Source organism: Xiphophorus maculatus, chromosome 9 (genome assembly GCF_002775205.1).
Source record: "Xiphophorus maculatus strain JP 163 A chromosome 9, X_maculatus-5.0-male, whole genome shotgun sequence".
Classification (NCBI taxonomy): domain Eukaryota; kingdom Metazoa; phylum Chordata; class Actinopteri; order Cyprinodontiformes; family Poeciliidae; genus Xiphophorus; species Xiphophorus maculatus.
The window spans coordinates 6,287,255-6,309,864 of NC_036451.1; the positions used below are offsets into that span (position 1 = coordinate 6,287,255).

General features: G+C 35.8%; 1 protein-coding gene across 1 annotated transcript in view; it reads left to right on the forward strand.

Annotated features, from left to right (window-relative positions):
• rabgap1l (RAB GTPase activating protein 1 like) overlaps window positions 1-22,610 on the forward strand; it is a 116,870-nt gene that overhangs the window by 20,999 nt on the left and 73,261 nt on the right. Inside the window, exons 10-13 of the mRNA XM_023339056.1 lie at window positions 955-1,121; window positions 5,752-5,881; window positions 12,333-12,426; window positions 15,113-15,263. Of these exons, the coding sequence (XP_023194824.1) occupies window positions 955-1,121; window positions 5,752-5,881; window positions 12,333-12,426; window positions 15,113-15,263 (542 nt within the window). The remainder of the gene's footprint in view (window positions 1-954; window positions 1,122-5,751; window positions 5,882-12,332; window positions 12,427-15,112; window positions 15,264-22,610) is intronic.

Here is a 22,610-nt window from a genome sequence, read left to right on the forward strand (position 1 = left end):
AGCCAACAACTTGGTGCTGAACACAGGGAAGACCAAGGAGGTCATTGTGCACTACAGAAGGTCCAGGAAGACGGATCACACTCCCCTTCTCATAGATGGAGAAGTGTGGAATGTGTGGACAACATCAAGTTCCTGGGCCTCCACATCACGTCTGACCTCTCCTGGAACACAAACACCTCCCACCTGGTGAAGAAAGCACAACAAAGGCTCTTCTTCCTCAGGAAACTGAGACGGGCTGGACTTTCCTCACGGCTGCTCGTGAACTTTTACAGGGCGATGATCGAGAGCATACTCTGCCTCAACATGACTGTGTGGTATGGTAGCTGCACAGCATTGGAGAGGAAACAACTGACACGGGTGGTGAGAACAGCACAAGGCATTATGGGATGCCCCCTCCAAGACCTGGACTCCATTTACACAGGCCGGGTCAAGAAGAGAGCTGGATCCATAGCCATGGATCCCAGCCACCCGGGCCACAGACTGTTTGTGCCGCTGCCATCATGCAAGTGGTACAGGAATATATGGACTACAACAAATAGACTGAGAAACAGTTTCTTCCCCACAGCCGTCAGAGCCATTACTCCCTGCCGCCCCCCCCCCCACACATATCATAACCTCGCAGTCACACATACATATCCCCCACCCCCACACAGTCATATTGTTCTGCATTTTGCACTGTCACATTATCTGTACTTTGCCATAATTGGACCTGCTGCTACTTCTTTGGATGGTTGAGTGCCTTTAGTTAATTTAGTTGTATATATTGTTATTATTATTATTGTGTGTTTGCTTATTTTTACTGTATATATTTGACCTTTTGCACGGGAGCTGCAATGGAAATTTCGTTGAATTCTGTTCAATGACAATAAATGCCATCTATCTATCTTAGTGACTGAATTTAGTAAGAAATCAAACACAGATGTTAACTTTATTTTTGTTCGTTTCCATCTCTAGATAAGCAGGTCTACATGACAGTGGCCGTGGACCTGGTGGTGACCGAAGTGGTGGAACCTGTTCGCTTCCTGTTGGAAACTCTCGTCAGGGTCTATCCGTCAAACGAACGCTTTTGGTACTTCAGCCGAAAGACCTTCAGCGAAACGTTCTACCTCAAACTGCGGCAGGTTGGTTTGCTGCAACTATTAATATCTGCTCCCCTTACATGTTGAGCCTTTATATATTCTTTTATTCTGATTAAATATGTTGGCTGATGAACCTACGCGACATGTGGGTGTGTATGATTCACTGACTGTGAAATGCTTTGTGCCCCGGCATCAGTCAGTGGAAAAAAGAAGCTCAATAACAAAGTGTTGAGGCATAAAGGCATTTTGTTCTTGACTTGGTTGCTTTTTTTTATTTTTTATTTTCTTGTTTTATACATTTGAACAAAGACAAAATATACTTATAGGTTTGCTTTTTATCAATGTCTTTTATTATTTTTTTAGTACTGGCACATCGGAGCTGTGTTAATATCTGCAGGAGAGTAAATCGCTAAAATAAGCCGAATGTCCTTGTGATACTTGGATTTTGAAATCTTGCTATAAAATTTGAGAATCAGTATTTGGAAAACTAGTGGTCCTATTTTCCCAAACATTGATTTTGTTGCATTAAATAAAATTATGTTCCTGGTCATTTTTGTCAGCAATGATTTATTAATCTTTTGTAAAATATAGAGCAGTAATGTTTGTGTTGCAGCAGAGCCAATGCATTTAGGCATTATTAAATATTTAAAAAGCCAACCTGAGCAGGTCAGTTCAGCTGATTGAGTCTCAGTGGTAGCTTCTGGCTACGAATCTGTCAGCTGTCGGCTATTAGCGATTTATTGTTTTGCAGTTTTACTCGGGTCATGTTAAGTTTATTGACTTATTTCAGAATTGGTGTCAGGGGGATAAAACAACCCAGATTGTATTAATTCTGAACTCGATCTATTCTCCCTAGACAAGCAGAGTTTCATTTTGGAGGGCAAGTATTGTGATGTAGAGGTTCACAAAGCAGATTGGAAATATGTGCAGTGCTTCCATTGCTTCTTAAATACTTTTTACAATTAAAATATAAGAAGTTATGAGAACAGCACTATATATATATATATTAGTCAGTAATAGTTGAAACAGAGGTGACATCCCACTAGTCACTGTAAAACAGGTTTTTACTAATATTTTAAAACAGGAGAGTCCAAAGTGCAGCCAGTTGCACATTTTCACAGAAAGATTGATCCATATTCTGTTCCTGCTGTTGAGGATGGACAAATGAAATTAAATACCAACAAAATGAATGCAATCAATCAAAAATTTTTAAAAAGGCCAGTGTGCAAGTCCAGTTTTTGACCGTCAAAGCAAATATTTGTATAATACATTATAGCAACAAGGCAAACTACTTTACAAAATGAAGATCCAAAATAACAACAAAAAAGAAGTGGCAGGTGACCAATCAGATTGATTCCAATTGTTAGCTGATTTTTTCACATTCATAAAGTAAAATCATTTAAAATATAAAACAATAAAAAATGGCTGTGGAGCAGCTTTCACCTTCAGGATTCTTGGAGAATGACCAATACTCTGAAGTATGTACTGTAATATACTTTTTAAAATAATGTAAGCCTTCAAAAAAAAAGAAAAACACAATAATTTTTATATTTTGTTTATTTTTTGCAGACACAAAAGGTCCATACTTGACCTTTTGACTTGCCGTCCAAAGTGTTCAAACAGGAGTGTGACACGAACACATGCAGCCTGAGCAATTTTCTGCTGGTGCTTAAACAAACTGTTAAGCCATAAGCTTCCTCTTCTCTGTTTTAGAAAGCAAATCTTTTAGTTGGCCACAGGGACCTGGTGAATCAGTGAGGTGTGGGGAAGCTTTGGATTGTGAAAGCTAATAAGAGGCTCTGTCTCATTATTTGCTTTTGGGTAATTAACAGCAGCGCTTTGACTCGTTCGCCTGATTGCTTCTCTTGTTATCTCTTCGGTAAATGGAAGGGTGCTGGGCTAGTTCTGTGGTTCCAAGCTAATTAAAAGATAATATTGTGTAGAAGTTTTCACTGAAGATGACAATCAGAGGTGGTACAAACACAATAAATATGCAATCCTCTTGCCTTATTTTGGGAAGGAAAACATTAATATGAAGTGCCATTGACCCGTCTGTTAACCTATAGGAGTTGTTTGCTCAACGGCTTACTATTCTTTTAAACAAGCCTGCCAGTGCTGAATGTTCTTCCTTGGTTTTAAAGCTGTAATAAACCAAACCACTTGAAATATCTCTAGTAATAACATGGATTCTGAAATAAAAGGAGAAAAACAAAATTCTTCTAAAAGGAGCTGGATCGCTTACAGAGTAAATGTAACAACTGATGCCCAGAAAAGCAGAAATGTCTATTTAACTTCAAGACATTTTATTAATAGTGGGGGTCAGAATCTTTTAATTTATTGCATATTTTATGTTTAGATTTTTTTTTTTATCGATATATTTGTTGCATGTTACATTTTTGGAATGTGATACAGTCTGCAGAGATAGTTTCATTACTAAGCCACAAAAGGGACAAACATATAGTCTGAATGTATAATTCTTTATTTGTGCTGCCTAAATCTCTTGAGACGCATTATCTCATTTACAAGAGAGACCTGTTACATACACAACAATAAAATAACGTAACATATGCTTGCTTACCCTCCCAATCTTCCTGATAAAATTATTGTGATCACTTCTTCTGATTTCTGATATTTCTAGATATAAATTTTTTTTTTACATATTTACTTAAATTTTTTATAAATACATGTTTATTTTCATTACAATTTAGCAAAACTGTAAAATTAACTGTGAATTTGTGGACAATCATAAAACTCTTAGAAATATATTAATCTGCACAGAAAAGCACCGAAATATGTCTTTTGTAGATGTAATATTGTGTTAGTAACTAATCAGTAGTAGACTTTTTGTGCACATAAATTGATATTATGCGGCATAAGCGCAACCAGTGGAAAATGTTTCACTTCTCTTGATGCATTGATTATTTTTGCATAATTCAAAATCCATGTCACGTATGTCCCAGGAGCCTTTTTTTTGTCCAAATTTATTTGTCTTGTTTTTAAATCGGTGTGAATAATTTATGTAGTTCACTAATCTCTTGAAGAGGCCGCTGAAAACCAAAGCAAATTATTTCCTCAAGTCTCTGTAGATTATTTTTCCAGAAATAGTCCAGGCTGGATATCCTCAGCTATTTCGAGTTGTCGGCTCTGACTGGAGTTAGTCATTAGATGCCATGCGAGTGGGCGGATCAATGCAGCTCATTGATCCATGTTTTTTTTCTCTAGGTGGAAGAGATGGGCACTAGCACCAAAGTAATTGAATAGACTAGAAATAAACATCAGCTGCCTGTGACACAGAAGGTCAGATCTGATGGTATCTGTGTTCACTTACACTTTCTTTATTGCTTTTAGGTACATTTAAGATCCACGTTAGGACCTGCTATGCTACTTTTAGTTTTTCAGAGAAGAATGTTGTATTGAGTCAGATTCTTCATTAACTGAAGTTGTTAACTTAGCAATAAAACAATGTTATAGTTTTAAGTGGGAATTTTCTTTTCCTCAAGTTATTCATGCATTCTTAATATATTTTAAGAAAAACATAAAAATCAGACTATTTGTCTATTCAGTCACTTTATTTCCAGTTTATAATGCTAGTTTTCATGTCAAGCTATGATGATTGAATCAAGTTCTTTATATCCACTACCTGCTCATGTTGCACCAAAACAATCTTGATCTTGCTGCTTTACAGTCGGTTTTGACATACATTTGTTATTGGGGATTTTTTTTTTAAAACAAAACCACAAAAGAAAACAAAATAAATGTGTAGTGGCCAGATATAACCTTCCTGCTAATGTCTATGTGAAAAATATTTATGTCCTGCAGACAGAGATACAATATTGTGAGAGTCTTCATAGTAAGACACTGTATGTCCTCTGTGTTTGTTAGCTTCTCAGTCAAATATGTGTAGGAGGCTTTCAATAAAAAGTAATCCTTTTGTTTTATGCAGCTTAATCTCACAAAAAATGCTGCAGTTTTCTAACAGTAACATTTTTGTGTTTTGTTTTTATACCTTCCTTATCATCATTACATGGTGTCAAGATAAACGTGCGTCCTTGTCCACCTTTGTTTGTCACAGTTCCAGTTGTTTTAATCTTTTAGCTGTTTATTATTGCTTTGATGTTAGGTATGGACAAGTAGAAGAAATTTTCTTGTTGCCATTTGTTGAGTCCTGTTGAACAGCAAAAATCTGCCTGACTTCAGTGGCATGTTCTATTATATTTCCCATTTTGAAAAGTGAAAGGTGAAGAGAAATGGTTAATAGTCACCTTGTTTTTATACTGCAAGCAAACAGATCATAGATGTCATTAGACACTCTGACCACTTAAAATATTTAATATGATTTGAAAAAGTGCTTCAGTTTATTTGTTTTATAGGAATCAACATGTGTGTGTTTTTTTTTTCTTTACCAAGTGACTAACTGGACACATAAATTTTACATTCTACTTGTGAAGTTATTTTCAATCTGCTTTCTCAGTGGTATGGTGGACAGCCTCACTCCTGTCAGTCTGCTCCAGGGCAGCTGTGGACATAATGGAGCTCATCACCATCAGTGTGTGAAAATGTGCACGAATGAGTGAATATAGTGTATAGAGTTTTGGAGTTCCCTGACTTGGCAAAGCGCTATACAAGTGCAACATTTAAACATTTGTGATTATGTGTTTGTTTGTTTACACAGCAGGCCCCTGACAGGGTGAGTCAGAGTGACGCTGTGTATGAAGTGGTGAGCCTTCAGAGGGAAGCAGAAAGAAACATTGAAGAAAGGGAGCAGGTCACCTCCCATAATGAGGAAGAAGATGTCGATGAAGGTATGCTCTTTTTGTTTGTTTTGCTTTTGTTCAGTTTTCTTTTATTTTCCACTGTTCTGGGTGAAGTATTCTACCTTCTTGGATTGAAACAAAATAAACCAGACATAGCTTCACAATAACTTGTCCTTCGTAGTGAGATTGAAAATTGCACAAACATAACAGCATTCGCTCTACAAATTTGTTGTCCTTTCAGTACTGAGGAGAAACATGTTTACTTTCCTAAGCACAATAAAAGAAGAGTGATTCACCAATACGTTGTAGAATTGACGTTTACCTTCTCTTATTATTTTGCTTTCGCCGTGTGTCATAAAGCCTTTTTAAATTGGACTTCATATTGCAAGTGTTCGTTTTCTATAAAGGGTCACAAGCACCTTCAAACTGCCCTTCTGCAGCAAAGCTTTGATAAAAACCCTTGTGTACACTTCAGTGACAGAGATTCATCAACAGGAAAGCTTAATTCTGTTAGGCAAGCAAACACTGGCTAGGCAGCGTACATATTCATGCATGAGTTCGACATTGTTGATGTCGACCGTGGATTTGTTGATTTGTCCACAGTATTTAGCTGCGGGTCCAGTCAGGGGGGTATTTGTGCGATTATCCGCACTTGTGAATGTGTCCGTGTGTCAACCAGAACCCGACCCAATCCTGTTAACGCCTGCAACACTGCAGTGTCGACAACATCAAAGAGCCTTTATGTGCTGCTGTTTGGATGAAGTAAACAGCCTCCTTTAGTCAAGGACACCATTTGTTCGTATTTCTCTTCAATTTCAATAACACTATTGAACCAAAAACTACCAAAAACTAGGATTAGGGCCACTGAAAGAAAAATAAATCTGCCTTTTTCCTCAGAATTCTTTAAAAAAAAAAAACCACACAATTAAAAGATAAGATCAAGTTTCTCTTTTCCTAATTTTCCAACTTCATTCATACCCCTTACTGATTTATATTTATATTTAGTGATATTTTAATTTTACTAACACTTTTTTTCTAACTGGAAGTAAAATTAAGATTTTGAAGTTGCACATCTGTATATGACTTTATCAAATATGAATAAAAAACCAAGAATTTCCTTTTTTCAACAATTATATCCCATCTACAATGTATTATCATTTAATAAATAGCCTTTTTATGTCAGAAACAGACTTTTTGGTAGAAAGGAACGGATTTTATATCTAAATCTGTCCCAGTGAGAACAATGTTGTTTGTGTTGATGTATTTTAAACACATGTAAAAACACAATTTAAACAAAACAGACATTATCTACTTGCTTGAACCATTTGGAGCATGTTATTTTATACATAACCAAACTATATTGATATATTTCCATTATTTTGGTGTAATTTTCTTTATTTAATTGTTTAAGGTTCGTGTCTACTTTCCCATCCCTTTGACGCTGTCAATTTCCACACTGTGTGATAAATAAAAAATTATTCTAGAGTTGTCTAGTCTGATCAAGCATATAAAAAAACTTAGATTGGACCTATATATGTATTTTTTACAACCCATCTGACATTAACGTTTCTCCGCCTGAACAGAGTTATCCATCCATTTTTTCTCTTGAGAAAGTTAGTGAATCCATAAATTTGACCTATTTAGCAGACTGGATATTTTACTGCCAGTAACAGCCGTCTTTGCCGAAGGAATGAAGCCAAAACAGCAGTAATATTAACAGCCCCAGATAGACTCCAGAGGTTCCCAAACATGACCCAGTTTCAGGCTCTTCACCACAGGCTAAATGCTGCAGGTGTCTCGAGGTCATCATTCAGACTGCACACTGTATGATAACACTGATTTTAATGGATCTGTTTATTTTGCAGCTGCGTTTGTGTGCGTATATGTGAGCATATTCTTGTATGCCCATAGAGGGCATTCCCATACAGTTCTCACATAGCAGCAGAGATATTTCTGAAATATTCATCTGCCTTTAACTTTTTAATATTGTGTTGTTTTACAACCACAATTTTTCATTTTTTTAAACTGCATTTTAACTGATTAGACCAACCTAAGTTAGAGAATACTTCAAATTTGAAGGAAAATTGCGTAAGATTTACAAACACAAATCTAAAGAATGTGAATATGAATTCAGCATAAGTTAGTTAATTGCTCTGCATTTATTTACGGATTTCAAAGTGAAAGAGCATATAACACGTCACATATGAAAAGTTAAAAAGTATAATTTTCTTTACACAAGTTTGCTGGATGTTTTTTTTATTATTATTAAGTTTGTCCTCAAGCCTCAGAAATTGAGGTTTTATTCTCCTGTTTGTATAAACAGTCTTCAGCTATTTTCTCCTTGAAGAGGTAATCAGTATTTACACAATAAGAGAGAGAAATAGTCTGTTTTGTTCCTGTCGAGTCACTCAGTCACGAGGCGTCCGCCAAGGCTGCGTCTGACTCCTTTCAGCCGGCTCTGTCGGCGACATCCACAAACCTTTTTCAGCGACGCCCCTCTCCTCTGCCACTGCTGAAAATTGAAGGCTATCAGGGCTGTGAAGCTGGAGGTCACTTTTATTGTAATAGTAATGAATACACTGTCAAAGTAGACGCCACAGCAGTAAACACATTTGAATGTAATTCTGGTTAGGGTTTTTTTTTGTTGTTGAAAAGTGGAATGGGAAATTGGTTTGACACTGACATTGTTATTGTTTTTCTACTTTCTTGGACAAACATGGTTATGTCTCCAGCCTGACTCCTTTTCTGCTACATTTTATTTTGCAAGTATTATCTTTATGATACACGAAAGAAATGGCTTCTTGCTGTAACAAACCCAGTCCATTTGTGACTTCATCCTCACACAGATCCTGTTTTAATCCCACACTGAATGTGCCTCCCCCCATCACATATAAAGGTAATAGTGATGGTCCTTGTCTGCCCGGTTCCTTTTATCACCTGGTAAGTTGGCAGCAGCTTTGGACTCGTGCTTTCTTGCCACGTGGCTCCAACAAATCTGAGGACGGAGGCAGCAGCTTTATGTTGGGTTTCTGAAACATTTGAAAGGCTTCATCAAGCATTTATAAAGACCTGAAAAGCTCCTGCTGAGGCTGTGAGGATGTTGGAGCCGCAGCGCATTCAGCATAACCACCTGCCTTTACTCATTTTGAAATGTCAAGGCCTGAGTAAGAGTCTTAAGCGGGAATGAGCGGTGCCTTTACACTCTCAGAAAGGTTGCAGTTGGGTTTTATTGTTCAGTTGTCTCTGAAGACCTGTGTTTTGTCACTTTAAATTTCTTTTTACTACATTTTTTGTTGCTTTTATCCTTGTGTGACTTGTTTCTTTCTGATATCGCAACAGGATTAAAAAAGAACTTTAAACGTGTCGAAAAGGACTACGTTCCTTGTATTCCTCACTTTGCAAAGAAGGGAAACAGGAAATATGCATTTTAATTAGTGGTTGGAATTATAAACGTTAAGGTTTATCAGGATATTTTGTGGTGTAATGACAAAAGTGATGATGAAAAAATTGATCACAATCTGCTTTTGTAGATTTTAGACCTCTGACTTTATGCCACTGCATACAGTCGAACCCAAATACTCCTTTTAAAAATAAAACTTTTCAGATCAGTTATTGAAGTAGTTTTATTATGTTATTGTATTTAACTAACAACACATAATACCTCTTTTTAATCGCATTTCAGAATGTATTAATGGGCTTATCACACAATCAATATAAATAATAAAATTAAGAAATCAGTCCACACCAAGTACTGAGTTTACAAACATTACCAATAAGTGCTAATTCTTATCATTTGTTTTTCCTGCTAAACAATACAATAACATCTGTTGTGCTATTTGACTTTTATAGAAGAGTATAAGTACAATTAAATTAGGGTTCGGCGATCTAGTTTAAACTCAATGTCACTTTGATTTACTGCAAAACACAACATATATGGCAATGTTTAAAATCTGTTTATCACTATGACAATGTTCAACTATAATTTAGATATTTTTCAACAAGTGGATCAGTGAATCCAAAATTTTCAGTTGTTTTTCAACATAATGCAGAGGTTGACGGCATCTTTGACAAATTCTGTTCCAAAACAAAGAATAATACTTTGTTCACACTGCAAATCTTGATGCTCAATTCCGATTTCTCCGCCACTCTTGATGGTTTGTTTGTGTTTCTGATGGTGTCGTCATCTGACATGGTAAACAATCAGCGCATTCTGTAATTTTTCGCAGCGGTATGACAGGAGTTTAACTGATGCATTTAGGAGCATAAAGAGAAACTGAGCTTTCAGTAAATCAGATGCAGATGGGCAATGGTTGCTATAGAAACCTATACTCTTGATAGTCACAATATTTCCATTTTATACATTGCACTCATGGCACCAGCCACAATACATCGAATATATTAGTGATATTGCCCAGGCCTGCATTGTTTGTATTCAGGTTCATAAATCAATAACTCGTACATTTTCTCATCTGAGTTCAGTCTTCACTATGATGAAGACTACGGTTGTGGAGTTTGGTATTCAATCTTTGCCGCTGTCTTTCTTGTAAAAGGCAAGCTTTTTACAGGCTAATATTCCTGTCAAACTGTTACTTATCAACCTTGTGTTTCAGTAGCATAGTAATTAGCACCCTCGCATTGCCTTTCTGAAGAGAGACACCTGTAAACACCGGCACTCAAGGACTGGAGTTGCAGACCTCTGCTTAATAATATACCCAGATACGTAAAAAGATTTTGTACCATCATAGATGAAACTTAAAGATGAAGAATCTAGTGCACATTATTAATTTCCTTTTGGGATTAATAAAATATTTTTGAATTTGAATTTGAATATGTGCTACTAGTATGAAATTTACACTCATGCCTCTCAATGGTCGCAGTAATACCACTCTAATAATGTTATTTAATTTAGAGTAAACTTAGCAAATTTAGGTTTGTTCCTAAATTTGAAGATCGACTCACCTGGATATGACTACTGTTTAAAGTTGATCCTATGACAGGACAGTTTAACTTGTTTTCTGATTGATTCAGGCATCTTAAAAGTCGTAGATTGTGTGCAGAGCATTGAACTTTCATCCCAAGATAATTTTGCATTTATTATATATAGAAAACGAAATTTAATGAACCATACAGAGTCTTTTTGGAGTAACTTTGCAACTTTTAAACCCTTCATCCCAATGAATATGCACTATAAAAAACTGTGCTCCATTGTAAGTGTCAAAATTCCAGCATTGACATAACATTCATTTCATTTTCTTTACATTTAGACCCAGATAAATAATCAGTCTTTACTGTTTGTCACTCTACAATGAAATTAAAGCCATACCCTCCTGAGACCCGGGCTTTTGTTTGATGTGCATTTTTTATGTCTCCTTACTATTTGGGATTAGTATGACCTAATTTTAGTTGAAATTAAATTTTAGCTTTCTATGTGCTCTTGAACTATGTCAAAACCAATGCCCTCATATGAGGACAATGGGTCTGTTTTTGCATATACATTTCTCCTTGTCATTTGGGATCATAAGGACCCAATTGGCCTAAAAATGAAATTTCAGCTTTCTACAATAAGTGGTTTTCTCAAAACCCAATGTCCTCAGACGAGGACATTGGGTCTATCTGTGTGACGATAAGACCATTCAATCAATGTTATTATTTACATCTGTGTTTACAAAAATGTAATGTCCTCATATGAGGATGCAGGGTCTCAGGAGGATACACATGCTTACACATACACATGTTTTTATATCCAGAAAGATATGTAACAAGAAACTATATGACACCTTTTGGAACATAATCACTATTTTTAGTATTTTATTTCTGCCTTATCTGTTTTCATTTTTTACATGTGAAATGCCAGTTAATAAAACCATTGACTGCCAAAAGGATATTTGTGTTCCTTTTTTGTCATTCTGCTTTTTCGTACTGGAAATACATTTCAGCACTTGTCCCTATGCAGCATATGTTAAATCAGCCTTACAGTCTGCTTCAGAAGACAAGTGGTTGGCCGTGCTGATTGCCTCTTGTCTGCCTCACGAACCAGCAGCCAGGAGAGCAGTGATAATGGAAGGTGTAGGCACTGTGCACACACTCCTGCCTCCATTAACTGTGTGGGTTCAATACCACTGGTTTTAAAATGTGCTGCAAGACTCCAAAAGGGTTTAGATTGATTTATTATTTAGTACCTAATATATATTTTGCAATTTCAAAGTAATTGTTGTTCCTCTTGAGTGATGGCTCCCACGAAGCTTCCACTTTGAACACCAAATTTTTGCACCTGACATTCAGGAGGATGAGAAATGGCTTTGGTAGTTAACATAATTTTTCAAACCTCTTGAAATCGTGGTAAAACATTTGAAAAAATCCTAAGTTGCACATTTTCCTCGCCTTACTGGACCAGCTAGTAACACAAAATAAACATGTGCACAGTTGTGTACAACTACTCAACAGTTTTATCTGACGAAATTGGAATAATGTGTCTCTATATACATCTTGTTTTCTGCAGATAGTGACAGCGAAATCTCCAGTGGGACTGGAGATGTCTCCAAGGATTGTCCGGAGAAAATACTGGAGTCATGGGGAGCAATCCTCACTAAATGGTAGGGCATCTAACAAGACAAAATCTGAACACAGTGATGTCAGAAACATTAAAATAGATTGATATGGGAACTTGTTTCTTGAATCTTGACAGCTGGAATGAAGAGTAAGGTTAGAGAGTAATTATGTAAGAAAAACTGGGTTACAGTATGATAAGTGGGTTCTTGTCTAGATCACTTTAACCTTTTCAGACCCATTTAATAAATTAAAATATTTAGCCAGTTTATTTCAGGAACTTCATCTCTACGTAAAACACAGTACATATATTAATTACACAGATGGACCTTTGAAAGCCTTTATTTCTGTTAATTATGGTAAATAACAGGCTGACTGGAAACTCAAAAATGAAATCTTTTTACGATCAGTTAATTGGCTATATTTTCTTGATCATATACAGAAAGATTGCTGTTCTTGCAGTGCTAACTGCTCTATTTATATATTATAAGATACTAAGACAGATGTCTGTTCTCCTAACAAAAAAACAAGGTTTTCCAATAGAAGTAATGTCTGCTCTATTATTGCAGTTTGTATGCACCACAGGTTTTTGTTAAACTTGATGTTTGACAGCAAAATGATTTTAACACTATTTCATTTTAAATTGCGGTGGCACAGTGCCCGAGGGGCAGCAATTAACTTTTCATGTCAAACGTCCCCATCAGAACTGCATATCACTAAATTAGTCTGATGTAACAAACTGTTCGTTTTAATGCATTTTTGTCAGTAGGCAACACTGCTTCATACAAAACCAAAACCTGAAAATACATTCAGGTTTTCAGGTTCACTCTAAATTTGCATTTTGCTCACATAAAAAGAATGAATAGGAATTTTAATGGACAAAGAATATCATCCAAAATCCAGATGAAACTTATTAATGAAAAGTGACATAAGTATTTTCACCCCCAAGCTAAACATAAGAAATGTAGATTAATAAGCACATCACTTCCTGTCCGATGTTTGCTCGCATCACAGAAAGGATTTTGATCCAATTCTCTTTCCAGAAATTATCTTGTTTTTAGTTGCTGCTTATCATTTAAAAGTTTCAAGCTTTTAATAACTTGCAAAGACCTTTCAAGATTTAAATTTGTTACCAAGTGATATGTTACCACTGGTGTTCTTGGTGACTGTGCTCCCAACTGCCTTTAGATTATTAACAACCTTTTCTTTGTCTTGTTCATTCTCACTAGGATTTCACAATGCATCATAAATATATTACTACACCATATCAGTATTGAATAAAGTTGTTTGGACTCCACTGAATAATGGCTAACTATATATGTACCATACTGTATATGTGTTCTCTATGCTACTAGGACATTTCTTTAATACCTCCGCAATAGAAAAATGTTTTTGATTGACAGCGATATGTTCTGGTAAAATTGTAAAGAAACTGTTATTAGTTTGTTTTTCCTCCTCAGCTGCGTAAACTACTACTAGGATCTATTTAAGCAATAAATAATGTGTAAAGTAAGATATGGGGTAGAATCAAATACGTTTATATGTCTGTCTACCACCTTTTCAAACAAATGGTTGTGTTAGTCTGTATTAATTATTAGTTGTTTGAATGTGAACAAATTTGAAATAAGCAACATAAACCAAAATAAACCCAAGCAGAAATACATTAACACACTATGTGTTTATCACAAGCCATATAGTAATTGGAACATTCACCAATATTATTGCATAATGTACTTTTTCTTAATGTCTGTATAAAGCAAGGTGCGTCATTACCTTTTCAGCCAGCTTTCTGCTAACGGTTGTGCAACCAATTTAAGTTTTGTGCATATCTACTAATGGTTAGCTAGATAATATTTGACTTCCCTTTGGTCTTTCTCGGGCTGTTGAAGAGATTTTAATGGAAATAACTGATTATGGACAAGTGGGCTTCATAGGATCAGGAATATCTTAGATTGTTTACTCTGCATCTCACATTGGGGTCATAATTAACCAATAATAATAATAATCAATGTGAAAATGTTGGCTTGTTTGTAAGGGATCAAATCAATTAGATTCAGACCAAATCTTGATTTCTACAGTACCAGAAAATTGGTAACTTTCAATTTCTTACCAAATGTTCAAACATAGAGTATCAGCAGAAGAAGAAAAAAATATATTTCTGGATGTTTTCTTGGAATTTCAACAGAATTACATGAACCATTGGTTGATTGCTTTTCAGATGGCTTTCATAAATGTATCATGATGATTAAAAGCATCATTACACTGAGGAGAGTCTGTCTGTTTCCAGATTTAATGGGTCTGGTTATAGTAACATTGACAGTAAAATTTACAGTGGCATTGTATCTTACTATATTAGAACTATACGTAAAAACAACCAATTTGTTCCGAAACAACTACTTAAATTATGATTGGCTTCGGAGAAAAAGCTTAGGACATTTCAATGAGTCATTCATTGAGTCAGCTTAAATTGTAAACCACCAATTGTTGACAATTAACATTTTGCTGGAGCGCACTTTGCTGGAGCATGCGGCTGAAATGGAGTATTAGAATAGATGTTTTGATTAGTCATTATATACAATTAAAAAATGAGCTTGGATGGATCACACCAGAAGAGAGAATTAAAAAATCAAATTTTAAAGAGCTGTACAGGTGCACTTCAGGGTAATAAAGTCCTGTGTGTTTTTTTATCTTTTATTTTTAAGTTTTCAGTGTTATTTTTTTTTTTTCCAAAAGGCATGGGAACCTGTCCACTCGTCCGAAGGGTTTGCCCTCATTGGTCCGCAGTGGCATTCCCGAGCCACTCAGAGCCGAAGTCTGGCAGCTGCTGGCCGGTTGCCACGACAACCATGACCTGCTTGAACAATACCGCATCCTCATCACCAAGGTAATGCACAGACACATAGACCTGGAGAGACGGCTACTTTCAGGAATTTGGTTTTGTGATGGAAAATTGTTTACTAAGCTCATTCAGCACAGGCTGGCAACTGATTGTATAATTTCTTTCAGTTTTAAATGTAAGAAACTTTCTGGTTCCTTTTAGCCACCTTCCTATCTATGGTGGTGCACATTCTATATTCTCAATGTTTCAAAACCACTAACATTTTTCTTGAGAAATACTCCTGTGGTTCAGGTTCCATTTAGTAAGATATCAGAAATATGATAGCATATCTTATCATATAAGCTGTTGGTCAGCTGTGTATAGGTTGCAAATTCCTTGGACTTCTTTGTTAGGCAACTTTTTGTAGTACAAAAAAAACAGAGCTGCGGCATCAGCAGAGTGCAATTCTTTACTGTTTTTGTTTTGTTTGTTTGTTCTTAAAATCCCAGCAATTCATCAAACATGAGTTTATTAGAGTTTAATTTTACAAAAATGAGTGATGAAAACAACTGAGCACATTTATGCCAGTGCTACAAATAATTTTGCTAATGTTTATTCTATAGTATGCCCAATATTTTTGTCTAGTGGTTATACCATTCTGTGCAATTGTTGAGAATTATACAGTTCTCTCTATGGTATCCATACTATGTCAACAATCACAAATGTCATTGTATTTAGTTGGAATTTTTGTTTCAGAGCAACAAAGAGTAAAATTTGTGAAATGAAATGAAAATAATACATGGATCTGAAAATGTGGCTCGCATGTGTGTTCAGTCTCCTTTTAATGTAGTTTTTTTAGCTTAATAAGAGCCACTGGATGTCACATCTCATTAGTCAAATGTGAACTAAAGACACATTTCTTTCTCTGTTTTCATATTATTAGAAACCGTTTAAATATCTAAGTTTGTGAGCACAAACAAGGAATTTGAATTTCGCATGTCCAAAGTGTACAGACACATGCTCTATTTGTCTAGTCAGCCTCGGAAGTTTTTGTTGTGTTTTCATGGAGAGCTCCTGAGTCGTGAGTTATTGAGAGAGTACAAAGTGTTTTCTATTTGTGTTCTCCAGTATTTGCAGCGTCAGTGACACTGTTGTTCGTTAGAGCCGTTCCTCTGAACTTTGTGGCAAGTCAGAGATCACTTCAATTTAGCTGTGACATTTAAGTGCATGCACTGCTGTTACAGCTCAAAGTGGCCTTTTGCCCCCCAGAGAGCTTCCAGGAATTCAAAATGAATTGTTAGACCTTTTATATTTAGCACAGTTTTAGCTGTATTCCCACACTTAAACTTATCTTTCATGAGTTTATGGGTTAGTTTGAGTTTATTGTGGTCAAGATGGCCTTGTGTAAGGTTTATTTTACAGGTATACACTAAACAGTGGTGAACTACTTCAGAAAGTTTGAAGTTGAGCACTTATGTGGAGTGAAAACAGTCAAAGCATGCATCTAGTTTCTGACATTAAGGTTTAATTTCTCAAGATTTTTCCCCAAATAAGTTTTACCTTCCTAAACCAAACAGACAATTCATTTAAAGATTTTTCATAATATACAAGGTCTTTCAGACTTTACACAAGTGCCTGGATGCAGACTTTAACATGTGAAATAAAAAAACACTCTAGAATAAATGTGAGTCTTATTAATAGTTAAACAGTGTTAATTTTTCTCCGCAAACGGAGAAAGGCTCAGGGCGCCATACGAAGAAAATTACTTCTTGACTTTCTGTAGTTATGGAAAATATTTTGAAAATAAAGCAAGTGTTTACGTCTTTTCAGCCTGTATTCTGTTCTCTGTTTGATTTGGACCTAGTTTATAAGATAGAGTTGGACTTGCATTGCCTGTTCTTTACTCTTGCAGAGTTGCTAAAGTTTGAAATGCTGGCGATAAAACAGTTAATGTTCAATGACAGATTTTTCTTCTTTTTTTAAATACAAACTAGGGATAATATCATGTTATTTGCTGTTATCAGGATTCATATTTAGAAGAATTGGTAAGAATTATGATTCATCAACAGTAAACTCTAATTGATGTTTGCAAACCCCCAAAACTGTATTAATGTTTTTGTGAAGTCTGCAAATATTTAATTTTAAATGACACAGTGTTTGTATTTTGTTCCAAAAAATGTTGATTAGAATGTCTCTGGTATCCGTTTCATGTTTTTTATAACCACAGGAAGCATTGTCATCTGAAACAGAACAATAATACTTTCACAATGATAGTCAATTGGTTTAGTGTTGCAAAAACTCTGGGACTGTAGTGCTGCTCAATTAACAAGTGACTCAGTTAGAGAAGTAAAGTTCAGACGTAGGAGTATTAGTCACACACAGACACATCTGTTAATTACAATTAACACAGAATGAGAATACAGCTTTATGTAACTTTGCCATATAGAGATACCTGAAAATGTGCAAAGCACTTGAATTATTTTCCTTCCACTTGACAAAACTCTACTAAAAATCAAAGTTTGTGGTTGCCCCTGTTTTGTTGTGCAGCAAATTGTTAATTTGCTCCACATTTTTCAGACAATGTGCTACACATTTATATATTTTCCTCAGTATTTAATAATCCATCTAATTAATTAATAATGACATCATTCATTTTATTTATAAAGCAACATTTGAGGAACTCCTGCAAACTACTGTGAGATTCTTGTTGAAGAACATTTTGACCGTAGATATACAGTTCAATGGGAATGCTTCCAAATACCGAGAAAAAAGTTCTGAATTTAAAGATATTAGTAAATAAACCTCCCACATATACTTTCCCTCATTATGGTGTTGTTTAGTAAATTGAAAGGATTTTGGTGATTCTATCTGACTGGTTTAACTTCAGTGAAACAAAAAGTGTCTGGTTTAAACTGTTTGTACAAATACTGGGTGTTGTTAAACTCTGAGACACTTAGTATGTGCCATTCTGTGGTTGTCCAGAAGCGTGTTTTATATAATAAATTTAATCAAAGTTAAGGTAGAAGTTTAAGATTAATGTCCAGATGTAATGACCAGCTCTCTAAGAGAAGATCGGTGCATTATGGTTGAAATATGCTGCTTGACTAACTGGAGACCCTCCTCAGCTTTATAGATGATCAGATATTATTTCACACAAAGCTGGGTGAAGCTATTTTCTTTAATCAATAGGCAGAAAGAGAGAGAGCTGAGACATGAGTGCAGATCCAGAAATATGAGGTTGTTGTGATTGAAAGGAAAAGTTAAGGATTACATCAATAGTTTGTTAGTATATTTATCATCTGAGAGTTTGTTTTTCTCTGCTGTCCCTCTTTCTATTTCTAATACCTTTACATGTTGCTCTGGGACAACTTACTTTTCTTTTTCTTTTTTTTACTTGATCTCTTTAGGTCTGTTCTCATTTTTCTCGCATTTTTCTTCTAGTTCCATCATTTGGTTGTGGCTGGCAGTTCTTCCTCTGCATCTTATCAGAGCCCTGATTCATTGTTGCTCTGCCTAACCTCGCTCTCCCCAGGTGCTTTTCTTTCCCTCCCTCACTCTTGTTACATAACAACAAACCTCTGTTGTGGAGTGCATTCTTTCTCGTTCTTCTGTCTCCACCGCACCCACATCCTCTGTGTTTCCAGAGTAGTGATGGTATTGATAGGCGGTAGGCTGAGCTATTATTAGCCGCACCAAATGAATGGAAGTGAAGGTAGATGGAGAAGGGAGAGTGAGGAAATGGAGACAAATGGCAAAAGCTATGTGGAGCTGGTTAATGTCTGTTTGTGCTTAGAGATGACTTTAATGCTGACTGAACTCAAACAACAGGATTGTTAAACTTATGTGGAGAAAACTAAGCTACAAATTAGTATTTTCTATCAAACATTGTGCTTGGAACAGAAAGTGGGGTCTTTTATTCATCAGGGAATTTGAAGGTGACTTATTATGCTTCGTTGGATAGGTTAGGTTAGGATAGGTTTATGAGCTACACAAGACATGTTCATTACATTTTTTGTGCAAAATCATTCTTGAATATTCAGATTTTAGTCTGCAAATTTCTGCCTATTTGAGCTTCATTCAGAATGAGCTGTTTTTGGGTCTCTTGTCACTTTAAATCCAAGGAAGCTGCTGCTGACAATGGCCCCTGAGCTCAACATTTACACTGGCACTGCAAACAGATGCCCAGTTATACAGCGTACATTTTTGAAAAGCATTAGTATAACCTCCTACACAACCAACAAGAATGCAGCAAGTAGTTTCTGGATGGTAAGTCAACAACAAAACACTCGTCTTTTCCAGCAGGCATTGTACAGCGCATACAGCGGTAAAACCAGCTGACCAATCATGCTGGAGCTCTGATTGGGTTGCTAGGTAACAGCACACTGCCTGTCGATTGTAACTTAACAATCAGGAGATTTTTGAATTTTTCAGACACCAAAAAACATAAACGTTTTGCCAAAAACATCAGGGTATTTTTTAAGCACTTGGTCTGTTTTTAAAAGCATTTGAGATCCAAATGGAAGTATGAAATTATTTTTGTATAGTCACATTTAAGAGGTTTTAACAATATGTGCATCACATCCAGTTTGCTTGATATCACCACCACTGCTGTCATGCTTACTATTGGACTAGACTCTTTTTACTCACCACAACAAATACTGTCCATGTCACACAGAAATTCGCCTCAGGGCAGCTGAGTTTTTTCTCTGGATGTGCCGCTCTGTTTGGAGAAAGAGTTAGAGGGGTTGCTGTTGACATTTAAACAACCTACGTATCCCAGGAGCTGAACAAGCCCAAGGTGTGCTGCCACGCTTGAACCCCCAGCTTAAAAAAGCTCAGCCAGCTATTTCTAGCCCTGATTTTCCAAAAACCAATCTTGCTTAAAGCACAGGCGTTCTGCTAAGTGAGGGTCAAGATCCCTCTTCCTCACGTTTGATGGCTGTAACCAGAGGCCCGGAACAGCAGTTCCCACCACTGCAGGCGGTATGGGGCTGAAGGTCTTTCAAGGAGAGCGTTTCGTCGAGGAAATTGATTTTTTTTTTTTCCCTTTTAACTTTAGTTTCAATCATTCAGCCATTTGCCTTAGCTGGCAAAATATTGGCATTGATGAGCAGAATATGAGCTTTTGTACAAATCTTTGGTGATAAAGATCATGTATACAAAATCACAACTTTGAAAGCCTGAGGCAATCAATACAGGTGTATCCTAATAAATGAGAATATCTAAATATCATCACAAAAGTGAAACTCATGTTGTATATATTAACAAATAGAGGTGTACTTCATACTTTTATTTATTAACTTTAAAAATATTTTACAGCTACTGGTACAAAATTAACTCTTTCAAAAATGTAAAATATTACACAAATTTTTCTTTTTTAGATATAAAAATCGCCCACTCAAACATTCAGAAAAGTCCTGATGACATTTCTACAGCAAAAAGTGAGAAGCTGGCTAATCAGAGTGCAACATCTAGGAGTATTATATGAAAATTAAGTGGAAGGAAAATGTGTGGCTGGAACAAAAATAACCGCAACCTTGTGATTTGTGTCATGGGACATCTTACTTTATTTTGGCAGAGTAAATAATGGCAGTCATCAAAATTCGATTAGATATGATTACATTTCTTTGTTGTTGATGAGATCTACAGTATGTCTGTGTTTAAAATCTATAATTAAGGTTTTTAGCTGGTATGATTTTATGCCATCAAAACTAAGTTACAATACTCTTACAGCAGTGCAGGTTGTCTGTGATGTCCCAAATGACTGGAAAAAAATACATCATCAACTTTACTGTTTGTCACATTATTACTACTATAAATGTCCAATTTAACAAAACTTACCTATTGTAGTTTAATATTTTCTTGTTCTTCACCTCTTACATGTTTACTGTTCCAAATTGCACATACACTCTCTGGTCTGAAAAACATTCATCTCACTGATGTAATGTACAGGGATTTTCCACAAACTACATGTTACCAAATTGAAAGGGATTACCACTTTTACAATGTAAATAAAGCTGTCATGTTTAAAGTACTGCACAATCACAATACTAAAGAAGACCATGTGATGCAGATAAAAAGCACCATTTTACGGCATTGATTTCATTGAAGTATCTGGTGGCATAAGATACCTAATATTCTGTATAATATTTATGTTTCGGCCACTCGCCAACTTGGTGACAGTCTTCATTGTTGTCATTCACTCAAACGTAGCAACAGCCGTGTAGCCCAGCTGTAATAATACTACGCCCCCGCCTGATAACCCACACGCACACATGGAGTACAATGTACATAAGATGAGCTGCCATGGTAACTGCAAGGTTCTCCGGGCTTCTCTTGTCTTGAAGTTGTCACCATGACAATTCTGTCTCTGCTTTCGCCTTTGTGTCAACTTTCTCCTTCAGTTGATTAAGTACTTGATATTTGGATAATTGGAAACTGTGTAGGTGGTGAGCTGCTCACAAATCCCATGTATTCTGGAAACCACTGCAGACATTTGAGTGTGGGGTTTGAAGGTGGATGTTTTCTGACAGCATTACGTCGGTTTGCTTCATTGCAGATAAACCCACAAAATGAAATCATGTTGCTTGGAATTGCTTCGCTATATAATGGCAACTATTACAAACACGTTTAGTCATTCCTTCATATACATAAATATGTATATATATTTACAAATTTTGACAAATCACTTAATTTAAACAGAATCAATAAAACAGGAGATGCATTCTGACCATTGTGCTTGGATTGTTTAAGCTTAGATGCCAAATAATTTTAACTGTTTTTTCTGCATTTGTTTTTATTTTAAATTATATGATTAATAAGTTGCAGCAGTTATCCAGCTGACATACAAACAATTTGCAGTTACAAAGAGAAATCAAATGCCGTCTCTCTCCCTTTTAATTTCATCCTGCAGTTTTTATCAAAATCATTGACCTTTCCATTGAGTGGTCTCCTCTGCGCATTCAAAGAAGAAATATGTCTCAATATCTTTCAGGATTGAATCTAATTTAGAATATGATTATACTTCAGCTAGAGATGTTTAGAAGAATCAACCCAATGTTTATTGGATACAAGGATTTAATAATAATCTACTTACTAATATATCCTCTGATTAATAACACAAAAGAAACACAAATAAGATCATACAAAAGCTAACAAAGAAAGATGAACAACCAATTAACAAGAGTGCAATTTCAAAATAATACTAAGCTGATTAAAGATCTAGCATTTATTAATAGACTACCAGCTTTACAAAAGCCCAAATAAAGGTGTTAACATCATAATTTTGATTCACATCTTTATTTTAATCTGGCAAAAAGTAACACATGAACAAGATTCTGATCAGCCCTTAATCAGAATTAACTCTCAGCACTGAAAAAACATCTTGCAAAGCGTTTCAACTAAACTAGTCTA